General features: G+C 37.5%; 6 protein-coding genes across 6 annotated transcripts; 2 read left to right on the top strand and 4 right to left on the bottom strand.

Annotated features, from left to right (window-relative positions):
• Positions 1–296: 296 nt before the first annotated feature.
• Positions 297–881, bottom strand: MELLADRAFT_88287 (uncharacterized protein; the record flags this gene model as incomplete). The annotated part of the gene is made up of 1 exon (XM_007411495.1): positions 297–881. One exon carries the CDS (start codon positions 879–881, stop codon positions 297–299), a length of 585 nt encoding a protein of 194 aa, XP_007411557.1.
• A 2757-nt stretch (positions 882–3638) lies between these two features.
• Positions 3639–6106, top strand: MELLADRAFT_36903 (uncharacterized protein; the record flags this gene model as incomplete). The annotated part of the gene is made up of 14 exons (XM_007411481.1): positions 3639–3710; positions 3799–3871; positions 3951–3997; positions 4202–4271; positions 4341–4473; positions 4556–4669; positions 4757–4777; positions 4844–4961; positions 5042–5224; positions 5316–5570; positions 5639–5704; positions 5788–5818; positions 5893–5919; positions 6012–6106. Coding segments are annotated over 14 exons (1305 nt in total), but the record flags the coding sequence as incomplete, so codon positions are not given.
• A 761-nt stretch (positions 6107–6867) lies between these two features.
• Positions 6868–8362, bottom strand: MELLADRAFT_48926 (uncharacterized protein; the record flags this gene model as incomplete). Its single annotated transcript, XM_007411494.1, has 4 exons — positions 6868–7035; positions 7119–7184; positions 7263–7904; positions 8062–8362. 4 exons carry the CDS (start codon positions 8335–8337, stop codon positions 6868–6870), a joined length of 1152 nt encoding a protein of 383 aa, XP_007411556.1.
• Positions 8363–8632: 270 nt separating this feature from the next.
• On the top strand, positions 8633–10324 carry MELLADRAFT_116914 (uncharacterized protein; the record flags this gene model as incomplete). Its single annotated transcript, XM_007411482.1, has 2 exons — positions 8633–9550; positions 9630–10324. The coding sequence occupies 2 exons, from the start codon at positions 8633–8635 to the stop codon at positions 10053–10055; spliced, it is 1344 nt and encodes a 447-aa protein (XP_007411544.1).
• Positions 10325–10869: 545 nt separating this feature from the next.
• MELLADRAFT_43988 (uncharacterized protein) lies at positions 10870–12802 on the bottom strand (the record flags this gene model as incomplete). Its single annotated transcript, XM_007411493.1, has 6 exons — positions 10870–11473; positions 11580–11884; positions 11954–12054; positions 12145–12482; positions 12564–12600; positions 12649–12802. The coding sequence occupies 6 exons, from the start codon at positions 12788–12790 to the stop codon at positions 11299–11301; spliced, it is 1098 nt and encodes a 365-aa protein (XP_007411555.1).
• MELLADRAFT_78190 (uncharacterized protein) lies at positions 12796–13709 on the bottom strand (the record flags this gene model as incomplete). Its single annotated transcript, XM_007411492.1, has 1 exon — positions 12796–13709. The coding sequence occupies one exon, from the start codon at positions 13300–13302 to the stop codon at positions 12796–12798; it is 507 nt and encodes a 168-aa protein (XP_007411554.1).
• Positions 13710–14293: the final 584 nt, after the last annotated feature.

Here is a 14293-nt window from a genome sequence, read left to right on the forward strand (position 1 = left end):
CAGGACAGAACAACACATAGCAGACAAAAAGAGTTAAAAACATACAAGTAATGCACAGAATTACAAGCATCAATAATTGGCTTGTTGATAAGGAATGTAAGCTTTGAAACTCTGGATCATTTCGAAAGCTTGGTGCTAACTCATAGGAGGATTTATAGAGAGAACGTAGTAAGAGGAAAGATTTATCATTCACAAAGAGATCATGAAATTTGTAAGGTTTACCTGAATAAGACAAATCAAAGGACAGAACCTATAGCAACATATCATCTCTTGATTTACCATATAATCTATGAGAATCAACGTCTTCCACAAGCCCCACCACTACAAGCCCCACCACCCCCATACCCCCCAGAGCCCCCAGGGTACCCACCACCACCCCCATACCCCCCTGGATACCCACCACCACCACCACGCCTATTTCCCCCTTGGGGCTGGTTGTCAAAGTATTGTACTCTCACAAATATTGCCGCTATGACAACCAGCAACAAGATTGGCACAAAACCAGGCATCTCATTTGAATCATTGACAAGCCGATAACCTAATAATTTCCTTCCTGTCTTCATGGCTGGCAGATCAGATTCCTCCTTTTTATCTTCATTTGGGATATACATCTTCTCATCAAAGTGTTCATTTTGCTTGGCAAAGAGTTGAGCTTCTTTTAAGCGATCCTCCATACTGTGAGTCGCAGAACTATTTTGCACTGTGGCTTTAGCAGCCGGAGCAAGCATTGAAGCACTTCCTGAATCTGAATGAGCAGAAAGGGGGACCAAGTTGACAGGCCTACCATTCACCAGGTATTCTTTACTGAGTAATGCTAGGAGGACAATTTTCCCAATCTTTGTCTTGAATACTCCAGCTTTGTTTATATTGATTTCAGTCATGATGTTGTTGTAAATCTGTTGATTGAGAAGAGAATTCTCAACTTAATATATTTCTAGCGGATATCAGACTTCTAGTCAACTGAAGTTGACTTACAAATCAGAATCTATTTCACGTTCTTTCTGAGCAGGGTTGGTTGCGATCTTCAGGAAGAGATTTGTATTGTATAAAAAGTGTAGATCAACAGATTGTATTGTTTGCTCTTGTATGGTAGGGATGAGCCTGATAGATTGTTTATTGTGCTAGATGAAATGAGTGACAACAATTTCAAAGTAATAGCTTGCAATCTATCTGTCCAGGAATGAAAAATTGGCGAAAAGAATCCAAAATTGAAGAAAGACAAGGGATTAATTTTATTGTGTGGCAACTGCAGTCTGAGGATTGACAAAACTTTATATCCTACAATCTTCTCCAACGCCACACCACTACTAACCGTGCGATGGAAAAAAATGCTTCCCCGCAAGTCTGACCGAGTCATCCGTAAAACCTCCCGAGGTGTTTACAAGTCTGACGAGGTAGTCAGACAAACCTCAGCACGCAATCAAATTGAATGTTATGTCAAATCTATTCAACAAACTTCGGAGCGTCATATTTTTGTTTAGCTGTCGAGTTGCTACAGACTCCCACTGATGTAAAAGCGAGTGCATAAAAGGACTGAATTCACAACAATGATTGATGATGATAAAACTTTACAAGATCACGATATTGAGATCCTCTATGAGCGAGCTCAGTCTATGGAGCTTGCTTGTGCAGAAAGGTTACAACAGGACTACATTCAATGTGCAAAAAAAATGTTTCCCCGCAAGTCGGACCAGTTAGTCAGACAAACCTCAGGACGTGATCAAATTGAATTTAATGTCAAATCATTGCGCCAAACTTTGTACTGATAACGACTGTCATATTTTTGTGCGCCTGTTGAGTCGCTACAGACTTCCAGTTATGTAAAATCGAGTAAAAAGGAATTAATTCACAACAATGTTCGATAATGATAAAACATTACATGATCAAGATATTGAGATCCGCTATGGGCGTGCTCAGTCTATGCAGCTTGCTTGTGCAGAAAGGTTACAGAAGAGTTATATTCACTGCTCATGGGTCAGATTCTTGAGCATGTCTCAAGTGGTGTTATAGTCAGTGCGGCAATGTATGGATCAGACGATATAGCCAAGCTTACCTGATGAAAGATGGCATTTGTCACTCGACCCTTTTGATGATACCAATGATGAAAAGTTTGATCGGATGGATGGTTAGCAAAATTTACGTATAACATAAATCGTCGAGTCTGAGAAGGTCTGAGAGTTTTCGAGTTCAATTTTTCTTACGTCACTTCGGACAAGTTTCCAGAGATCTTTATCTTCAGAAAAACGCCGTGTGCTTACTGCGGTGTGAAGTCGGTTCCAAAAATTTCCCCGATTTTTCAACAACGGACAAGTTGTTGTAAATAATGCGAAAAGAGTAACAAGAGCACTCTAGTGCACCTTACTTGTTACACGCCTCACGAGGAATGGAGGCGTAAAAACTTCGAACTTGAAACCCTTTATCATCAAAATAAAACAGAATACGTGTGACGACATTAGATGAATGAGAATTGAATATGGGATGAAGTTATCAATCATTTGTCATCTAACAGTTTTATAGAGGGGTTTGCTGATGGTCACCTTTTGGTCGTTTTCACGCGACTGGCTCCAGGGTGGGCTCGGGCAAGTTTGGCGAAGATCGATGCGTCATGGACTCAATCAGGCTCAATCATTAACGAACATCCTTGACGGCTTCATAAGTCGAGTAAGGAGTCAGTCAGCGGAATCGGATTCGTTACAGTTTTCTATCACCTGTCTGCTTAATGCTGACTTCTGTTTTCAGACCAAATACCTACTTGTAACCAACCCGACACGATACGAGATACCTGACCTTTTTCCTGTCGTATCATGCTACCCATATATCTCGATCAACTCTCGATAGGATGTGGGGAAATGTAACTTTTGTCAGCTATATTGCAGCGCTGAAGCGATACGATGCGACACAATCTGGTAAAAGCGGCACAAAAGACCTGTGATCGAGCATTTCGAGTGGCCTAATGTATCGTGTCGCCAATACCCGATATGAGAAATTAACCAGTCTTCATATCGGATCGGCTGAACCAATATGGGACTTTTAATCTCGGATTGGCGATACGATAAATACCAACATTTATGTGGGTTGGGTTCGGGGGTTTGTGATTCGAAGGTCTAAACTTTACAGATCATTCCAATCTATCAGACAAGGGGTGAAGACCTCATATAATGTGAGCTACATCATACCGGAAAACGTTTCCCGACCACCTCGCCTTTCTTCTGCTCTTTCTACCTAGTCCTCCGCCATGGCTCCATCAAATGATCTCGTTCGCAAATTCATCACCCCTATTTGAACGTTGATTTCGAGAAATACAATATAGCTAACTAGATATACTTATCTTTTTGATGGCGCTTGACAGATTGGAAGTGAACAGATAATGGCTTCTGTGAGAGCGAATGAAGATCAGTGAGCAGATGAATATCTCCTCAACATTTCTTTTTGTCTGATGTCGACCAATGACCATTCAATCTGAGAGAGAACGCCATCTGACGTATCTTTCTTCCAGAAAACCGTCAGGAAAGATAGGAATGATCAGACCTGGTTCATTAGGAACTCGATATTGTGAATAAATTTCCAAGCATAAAGGTTTAAATGAATTGAAAATTCTGATCGTTTTTTTGCTCTATGACCTCATAATCCCAGTAAACCAAGAGCTACCGAAGTTGAAATTGGCAGAGAAAGGGATTGATGCTGATGGTGCATATCAAATTATCCATGATGTCAGTCCTCTTTCATCCTTTGAAGTAGAAAGAAGTATTTGACCCCGTAAGATCTGACCGGAATATGTGTCTTGGAGCTGATGATTAGATCTTAGATGCTGATGCAAAGGATAATGCTAGCTTAGCCTCCACGGCCTTTGGGGGCAACTGGGCTCCAGCAAGTCACTTTCCAATTGGTTTAACTAAATAGCGTGCTATCATAGTGTTCCTAAACTCTGTTTCTATCATCATAGCCTCAAGCAACAAAGCTATGCATAGAAAACATTGGCAAAAATTTAGTCGACCAGGTTTGTTTCACACGTTCTTTTCTTTCTTCATACCACTTCAATGAGACAGTACCCGCCGCGTGCTGAGGTATCTTGTTCTGCTGTAACACTTGATCATTTGTTAGGGTGGACATACCAAGACAGAAGTATGCCTTTCTTCCTTGGCTTGGGTTTCAATTTTCAAATCAGGATGAAAATCCTCTTACAGACCTAATTTCTTTGTAGGTTCTGCATGGACGTTGTTTAAATATAGTTGCAGACTTGTGGCATGCACCACAGTCTGTAAATGCTATAGGTAAGACTCAGGAAATTGTTTTCTTTTGGGGGGACTTCAAATCAAAAATTTATTATTCATCTTGGTCAGGTACTGCAACTGCTGGTTCCTCTGAAGGTGTTTTGTTGGGTGGCTTATGTATGAAGAAAAAGTGGCAAGAAAGACGTAGAGCTGCTGGAAAGTCATTACACGAACCTGGTCCGAATATCGTCATGGGTGCGAAGTAAGTCATCAGATTCTATCTTAGTCATAGAATCCATGAATTTTTTTCCCGTTGGCTTATGATGAAACATGATGTACTGTAGTGCTCATATTTCATTGAAGAAATTCGCTACTTATTTCGATGTCGAAATGAGATTGGTGCCTGTTTCGGACGAAACTAACTATTGCCTTGACCCAAGACGTGCAATGAAATATATGTTAGCTTGATCACCACAACACAATCTTCAACATGATTCACTTTGCTGCTGATCTGACCTTCCACCCACCTATCTTTTCCTTTTCAGAGACGAAAATACTATTGGAATGTAAGAGTTTTTGATCCGTTGGCTGATTGTGAATGCTGATGATTTTAATTTTGTTGTTCTCTATAGCTTTATGGTCCTTGGTAGCACGTACACGGGACATTACGAGCCGATCAAGGAGATGTCTGACCTTCTTGACACTTATGAGAGTCAGACTGGAATCTCAATCCCAATACATGTCGATGCAGTGGGTCCAAAAGCTCTTCACTTCTCTACCATTTGAACTTGCTTTACCAATCACTTACACTTTTTGTCGCAATGTATTAGGCTGCCGGAGGGTTTGTTTCTCCTTTTGCGCATCCCGAATTATGTTGGGATTTCCGTATCGCGAGAGTGGTTTCGATCAACGCCTCTGGTCACAAGTTTGGTTTGACGTACGTTGGCTGTGGTTGGGTTATCTGGCGCGATAGCGCTCAATTCCCGAAAGATATGGCTTTTGAAATAAGATATGTTAGTAACTCTTAAATATTCAAGATGACAAACGTTCTACTTCGATTCAGAAATGCTCACGTACATTCAAAATTGGACTTGACCTTTGAAGTTTGGATCTTTACAACACACTTTATCATTAAACTTTTCACGTCCTGCACACCCTATCATCAATCAATATTATAACTTTCTTCAAATGGGATTTGAAGGTTATAAATCAATGGCTTTGGCAGACCTATCTAACGCAAGGTTATTATCTCGAGCCTTGGAGAAAAGTGGTTACTTCAAAGTCGTCTCAGATGTACATCGCAAAAAGACTGATGTTGGGAAGCCCAGAGGACAAACATTTGGTTGTACTGATGCGAATGTAAGCAGACTTATGTTGAGAGATCTCTTTACCAGCAGAAAGCTGAAACTATCCATCATCACAATTAGTTCGAGGAATACGTAGAGGCCCTGCCTTTAGTCGCGTTCGCATGGAGTGATGAATTTAAGGCCAAGGTATATCTCATTAGAATTTATCCTTAATGCATAGTTTTATAAGTCTTCATCAAATTTGCACTCCATTTTTGCGTATCACATAGTACCCTCACCTGAAGCAGAAGTGGATTCAAAGTGAGTGGTATTTACTTATCTCCAGTAGCTCTGAATTTTGATCATAAAAACATTGGAATGAACAAACCCATTAGCTTTATTACGCGCCAAAGGCTGGCACTGTAAGTGACTTCAAACTAATACCCAGGTCCAGCTTCATTGGGCTTCACGGTCTTTCACTCATTTAGAGAATTCTCATTTCTAATTCTTATAGCTCCAAATTATGCACTCCCTCCGGATTCTGAGAACGAGGAAATCTTGCGTATGGTGATTCGAGAATCTATACCAGAGGAGATCATTGGTAAGTGAGGGAGCTCTACAGCCATTCTTGCTACCTGATAGCTGACGTAGTAAATCAGACCACATTTTTGGGTCGTTGATTGAAATTACAAGGGACTTGGTTCGTAGCATCCTTATTGCTAAATCCCTCTTTAAAAGTCTCCTTAGCGATGACCAATTCATGGATCCTATTTTCCTGTTTACTTCACATCATTTCAGATCAAAGAAGGTGGCCCAACCACCGCGGGCGCAAACGGTTCGGATCACTAAGTAGCGACGTCTTTCCCTCAGTAATCAACCACAGAAAGCAGTAGAGTGACGTCTCGGTAAGACGACAAACGAACTTGACATCATGTATGCAGTGAGGTGAAACATGGAACTTGGGCTGCTGATCCAATGTTTGATTACTGGGTTGTTAAGCTGCCCACGGCCGGCGGTGTGATCTGGTTGCTTTTCATTTTCTTGTATCTCATGTAACAAAACTATGAATCAAACAAGACATGTAAATCCAACGTAAACACGAATTTTTCTTTCTGCGAGCAATAACTTGACTGGTCAAGTTGAATTTGAGGACACAGATTTGCCATGAGATCAAAGGTGAGGAATCAGTGAATTAGAGGACAAAGAAATCAGAAAAATCCATCTCTATTTACATATTTACCATCAAACAAAACGAAGAATTCATATACCTAACTTTCAAAGAGGTAAAAAATCTTCCAAATGAATCTCTCAATACTAACTGATATTATGAATTATGTATCATACAAAACAAACAAAACCGCTCAATTAAATCATTCAGCCGATTCAAGATACTTGGCAAACCCATCTAATCGTTTCTTCTCATCTTCTTCTCCATCTTTTTCATTTGATTGATGATGATTTGATTTTTTAAATCTTCTTGATCGATCATCTATCATAGCTTGAACTTGTCGACCAGCAAAGAATCGATTGTTCATTTTCTGTTAGTGAAGGAAAAGTCAAGATTTAATCTTCAGTGTTTTTTCTTTGGAGTTTCTTTTTTCTTGAGAAAAGAGATGCTTACAAGTATACAAGCTTGTGCTGCGATGGGTTCTTTGAATTTAACAGTCATGATTCCCTCTTCTTCAAGCTGTTTCAGTCAAAGAAATCAACAAAAGCTCGTTGATTAGTCTGAAATATGAAGGATAAGAAAAAAGAGAGAGCTGACATCATATAAAGTCACATTGGTCACGTTCCCTAACAATTCACATTCTTCCCTTACATCTTCCTTTAAATCAATCAACAAACTTGGATCTTGAGCCAACTCCTCAACCGTAAACATATATTTCAAAACGACCATCCTAGAATCTTTCTTCAAACTTTCTTCATCTTCTGAATCCCATTCTTCAAGTTTAGATTTCAATTGATCTACTTTTTTTGCCAACTTTTGTTTTTTCTTCTTTGAATCATTCATCATGATCGTCGAATTCAAATTCGATTTCTTTTCACTAAACTGAGCTCTTGAAACTTTCATCAATTCACTCTTACCTATCCTAAGTGACGATTCATCAAACAATTTAATAGCTAATTCAACACTTTCGACTTTCAAATAAACAATTAAAGCTGTTCCATTAAACCTTCCAGTCTGTTCATCTTCATACAATTTGATCTTTGGTCGATTCTCTTCATCTACCAAAACCAATCCGGCTTTCGAAAACGTTTCATGGATCTCATCAATCTTTACATCTAAAGGTAATCGACTAACATACACCGCCGTATTCCTAACCGCTTCGTTTTTCTTTCCTGTACCATCTTCTGTTCCTAACATTCGTTTTTGTTTTTCTTTTCTTTCTGCATTGGCTTGTTGTCGCTTCAATTTCCTTTCGAGTTTAATCTGTTCTTTATCTTTTTTTAGATCGGTTCCTAAATCAGAATTCTGTGTTTGATGTTCCATTGATTTTCAAAGTAAACAAATTGAAAAAACTCATGGTTCGGATGTCTGTTTGAGTTGATTGATCTTAGCTTACTATCTGATCATCCGGATGACCATGTAGGTTATAAGCAGCTTGTTGAGCTGTCCATAAGGATTGATCTATGATGGGTACCCATGATTGAGCGGCTTCGATCCATTCGTATTCTTTTCCGTCATCTGCTTCGAATTCCCATCGATTGTTAGTCTGATCAAAATGGATCCTTGGATCTAGTGATGAGGGTGATGGTGGTGGCTGGGTTTGATCATTGGTGGTGTTAGTATTTGAAGTTGAACTTGAAGGAGTAGGTTGTTCTGATGGTTGAGCTTCCATAGCTTTGGTTTATGATGTGTTTTCCAATCTTGAAGGTTCTTGATCAATTTCTCAAATGACGGTATTTCACTATCCGAATTGCCAAGCCCTGTCCAATACGGGTACTCCGAGTCCGCATCCCGATGATCGATTGAATTCAGCCCCGGCCCAAGCTGACAGGGGTCCCACAAGTTCAATGGAGAATTGGTTGAGTTGATTGATATTTTTTGATTCCTTGACCTTTTTAAAGCAAAACATCGAAAAAGGTTCATGGTCTCCTTATAACGAAAGAAGATTTCAAGAAGATACCCAAACAATGAGCAATTCATTAAACCAAAGACTTCAAGAAACTTTAGAAAACCGAATCAAAAGTTCATCATTAAGAACACTAGACACTTCATCATCATCATCATCAAGTTCGATCATTGACTTTTCTTCAAATGATTACTTATCATTTTCTAAATCAAACCATTTAAATCAAAGATTTCAATCTAATCTAAAAGATTCTAAACTTTCATCTTTCGGTCCAAGTTCTTCTAGATTATTAGATGGAAACACTTCATTACATTTAAATTTAGAATCAACCTTGTCTTCATTCTTTAAAGGTTCATCAGCTTTATTATACAATTCAGGTTATGATGCAAACTTGAGTATTTGGAGTACGATTGGAAGTTTAAATGATTATATTTTATTTGATGAATTCTTACATGCTTCGTTTCATGATGGAATGAGATTTTCAAGAACCAAGCCCAAGAATCGAATCAAATTCAAACATAATGATTTATCTGATTTCAAATCTAAACTTGCTAAATCTTTTAATGAAGACCAAGATTTAAGAATCGGGAAATCAAATCTGTTTATCGGAATCGAATCACTTTATTCGATGAATGGTGACTTATGTCCGATCCAAGAACTTGTTCAAATCATTCAACCATTCAATCAAAATGATAACATTCATTTAATCATAGACGAAGCTCATTCAACAGGTTTATATGATCAATCAGGTCAAGGTTTAGTTTTATCTTTAAACCTACAAGATCATTGTTTGATTAGATTATATACCTTTGGTAAATCAGCCGCTTGTTCTGGTGCAGTGGTCATCACCAGTTCATTGATTCGAAACTATTTAATAAATTATTCTAGACCATTGATTTATTCTAGTACGTTACCTCATATGAACATTATTGCTATTCAAACTGTCATTGATCATTTTCAATCTGATCATCATACTAAAGTAAGTCAAGCTCTCTATATTTCTTTTTTGTTTTCAACTCTTTAGAATTGACAATGTATTACTTTGAATGATCTTTCAGGCTGTTCTTCAACTACAAACCTTGTCATCTTATTTAAAAACTAAACTAGAGAATCTAACAAGCACAAACCGATCCTTATCCAACAAAATTTCAATCCATCCACCTACCAAAACCAACCCAACCAATTCCCAAACTCAAACCCAATTCTTTTCACCTATTTTTCCTATTTATACTAACCAACCTATTCAACTTTCAAAGTTTTTATTATTAAATCATCAGATTAGAGTGAGACCTATTAGGTTTCCTACTGTACCCATCGGTCATGAACTGGTTAGGATTTGTTTGAATTCTGATTTGAGTTTGAATCAAATCGATTCCTTGATCTTGGCTTTACAATCTTGGTTAATTCACACAAATCAAAATCAAAATCAAAATCAAAGTCAAAATCAAAATCAACTCGAACTTCAATTCAAACTTAAACTTTAGATCTCAATTAGAAAAATAAGACTTGTTTTATACATTTCAAAAGGATTTGTTTTTCTTGTAATAACTTTTTCTTTTTTTGAGATTTGTTTTTAAATTTAAACTTTTTGTATCTCTATCATATTTGTATACAACCTTCAAAAAATTGGAATTCTTGATTATGTTTAGATTTTGGTATTTTCTAGTCTGTGGAAAACTAATTCAGTTGCTCAGATTGTAGTCCTTGAACATGCCCAAATAGATATGCAACAGTTGGAAATTAAGAAAGGTGTAAAATAAGACATGTAGTAAGCAAGGTTCATATGAAGCGGGTCATCTGGTGATTTTAGAAATGGTCGAGGTATAGTAGGAGCTGAGATGATGATATTGGGAATATTTGGAGATATCAAAAGATTCTTCAAGTAACACAGCTCAGATGCAAGATTCCTTATGAGTGAGCTGTCTTTCAGACTTCAGACAGCAGAATTCTAGCCTACAAAGGTATGACGCATTCAGCTGCAAGAGTTTTGAAGCCTTGGACTATTGAAAATGCCTTTCAGCTGCTTGTTCAACAAAAAACACCCAAAACATCTTATTTGTGGGCTACCAATCATAAGGTCTTTTGTTAAAACAATCAAACAAACATGTGGATATGTAGACCACTTGCTTTAAGCAGAAACTATGTTCAGTTTCATTACTTGATGACTTGATCAAAAGGAAAACTCAAAAAAAAGATAAATGTCTATAATCATGATTTCTTTTCCAACAAATCAGATCCAAATGACTTTTTTTTCAAACAAATCAGATACAGATTTCCAAAACCCAATAAGTTTGATCATCTCTTTCTTTTGTCTTTTTCATTTTCAATTTCAAATCTACAAAATAAACTAAATAAACTAATAAAAAGGAGATATGTATAATCATTCAAACAATACTTTTTTTTTGTAAAAAACAGAATTACAAAAACAACATACAAAATCGTTCTTTTGTAAAAAAAAATCATGTCTGATTTTTTTTTGTATCTTCATAACTCACAACGTCTTTCTGTTCAACGACTCTACCTACAAACTCCTAAACCCACTTGATTTGATATCTGATACTTGATAAATGATAAATGATATTTGATATTTGATATAAAGAGAAAAGAAACTTTTTTAAAATATACCAAGTATGTAAAAAAAAGAATCATGAATTTTGAACTGGTTTTGGTTTTAATTGTTTTGTTTAGATAAATCAATTCAATAGATCTGTTGTACTTAAAAGTTAATCAATCAAATTGGATACCTTTTTGAATTAAAACTTTACCTAAATCTGAATAAAGTTCGATTTGTTGACTTGAATTTAAAGAAGATGCAATCAATTCTAAAATCGTTCCAACCGTTACGTTTTGTTCTCTAACCAATGAAGTATAATAAAAATGTGTAAATAATCCCATAATAAACCTTTTTGAAATCAAAAAATCACACAAAAAGATAAAAATGAATCAGTTTTGTATTTTATCTTCGTAAGGAAATGAGAGATTAAGAAAAAAAAAGGTAACGACTCAACTGGCAATCAAATCGATCAGTCAAACCACCATGACCCGGAATAGTATCAGCAAAATCTTTAATTCCAAAGGCTCTTTTAAATCCAGAAGCAAAGAATCCACCAAAAGGTGCTACTAATCCAGCAAAGGTTCCTAAGACCATACAATGAATTTGAAACGGTGTCCACCAAATCGTTCGACCTTGGAATTCAAACGCTCTCCAAACAAATGCATTGTTGGGTACACATTCCACTGGTGAGAAGGCTGTGACTCCTAGGTCTCGTACTGGACAAATCATATAATTCCAACCCATGAATAAAGTTCCCCACTAATTAACGTAAAACATCATCAGTTACAATACGATCTAATATAACCCGGGTAAGAAAATAAAACTGACCAGGACTGCAAAGATCACAGTAGCAAAGTATCCACCCACGAATCCTTCTATCGTCTTCTTAGGACTCAATTTAATCAACTGATGTCTTCCAAACAACATCCCTACAAAGAATATATATGAGATCTCAATTTCCCTTCTACACAAGAACAAATCAAGTCAAAACGACAAGAAAAGAACAAGAAAAGACAAACCAAAGACATAAGCAGCAACATCATTCATGATGACCAAACTAGCCGGAACCCAAAACCAAATCATTCCTTCCAAAATATTATTGACCATAAACTGACCGGATGCAACGATAAGTAATAAACTCATATGAATCCAAGAAAACAAACCGAATTGTCTTCTAAGTTGACCTTTGACCAAATTCGTCACAAACGCCAAAAAACCAATCAAATATAATAATAAACTAATAAATCGATGATGACGTGCGAATGGTAAGAGGTATGCATCAATGAAAACGATGTGTTTGAAATAATAAATTATCGATTCTCCATATAAGAAATAATTCACAGCACAAAAGAAATACCTACAAAAGTTTTCACCATGATGTTAATAAAAGATTAAATGAATGTGAGAAGTAGATTGGGAGATATTGTTCAAATCTTACCAGGACATCACTTTACTCCATCGGTTATTATCGATATCTTTGATTCGTTTACGTTCGATTGAAGCCGCACTGATTCGATGTCCACTAGCCAGCATGATCGCTTGTTTTTTGGCATGTTCTTTGGCTGAGGCTTTATATCCTACTTGAAATAAGTTGGTGACTTCTCTAAAGACTGAGAATTGACAGATGAAGACCAAGACGATGAGATAGACGTGTCCCATGGCCATTAGACCTATGAAGTTTCATGAAGATTTTCACGTATCAGTGTTATATTAACCATTCTCAAAAAACCAAAGTAGGAATGTTTTTTAATTGATTGGTACTCGCCTACAAAGACTCCTACCATGACTAAACTCCATATCACTCGAGTCAAGACTGCTTGCCATTTCTTTGTAGGATTATGGTCAGCTCCATATTGTGCGTCATTTGCTACACCTGTTGGTGTGGCCAAGGGAGATGAATCGGACGTTTTTTGACGTTGATGAGTGAGATCTTGTTCAGGTTCCATCGTACTGGGCATTGCCATCGTAGGAGTTTTAGCAGTCTCTTCCGAGTTTGGATTATAGACCTCATTCCATTTTTCAGCTGGATCAATCACCAGAGTCGAATCTCGTTCTGATTGATGTGCTTTCAAATCTTCTGGACCTTCTCCTGCTCTTGAAGGCGCACTTTCTTCGTAATCATCTTCTTCATCATCTAGATCGGTACTACTTGGAGAACTAGATAAACTATTGACCATACTCACTGAGCTAGAGCTCGTAGGGCTTTGAATTTCAGGTGGTGGGAATGGAGGTGAAGGTGATGGTACTCGAAGTGGTTCGACTGGTTCTGATTTTGGATCTTCATGAAGTGATTCGGTTGGTTTTGTAGGAAGAGATGAGATTTTAGAAGTCGTTGGGGTAAGGATAGTTCTACCTGATCGAAGTGTTGTACCATTGATTGGAGTGACCAGAGAAGTTGAAAGATCAGTTGGATCAGATAAAGTCGAGGTACCAGCCGATTTACGAGCTCGATCACGAGCACGTTGTTTGGCGCGTCCCTTTTTGGTTGAAGTTGAGATGGCAGTAGAAGGTGTTCGATGTGATGGAATGATCGGAGTGGTTTGTGAATCGCTTTCTGAATCTGATTCGATTGATTCGACTGCCACTAAACTCACCATGAAAGAGATTGGGTCAGTATATTGATTATGGAACGATGAGTTGAACGAGTCAATCAACTTACAAGCTTGAAATGAACCACCAGTTGAGAAACCAGGTTTGAGTGAATTGGTTTGATTTGATTTTGGCATCTTACTTGATTGATTGATTGGTTTGATGAAGTGCTACTTTGACTGCTGAGCTGGTATTTCCTTGACTCTTCCCCACCCTCTTGACCCAAATATGAAAGGTAATCAAAAGCTTAAGTACTACTTACTTACTCAAGACTGACAGTCGACGTTAAGGGGTTAAAAACTCAATCAACAAACATTCAAATTTTAACAATTCATCTGGATGCTTCCTTGCACCCTTTTGGTATTTTAGTTTCAGGAGTACTTCTCAAGTTGAACGAACTCCTTACACTATATCTCTCATTTGAACAATCCATATCATCTCGAGTGGACTCAATCCATGCAGTTTTAATAACAAAACAAATCATTACCCATCTTCAATGACCTGCGTACCTGTCATGTGTTTCTGACCGTGAAACGCATCCAAAGAGAAGATGGAAGGATTTGGATTAGGAGCTGTGAG

This window comes from Melampsora larici-populina (genome assembly GCF_000204055.1).
Source record: "Melampsora larici-populina 98AG31 unplaced genomic scaffold MELLAscaffold_25, whole genome shotgun sequence".
NCBI classification, from domain to species: Eukaryota; Fungi; Basidiomycota; class Pucciniomycetes; order Pucciniales; family Melampsoraceae; genus Melampsora; species Melampsora laricis-populina.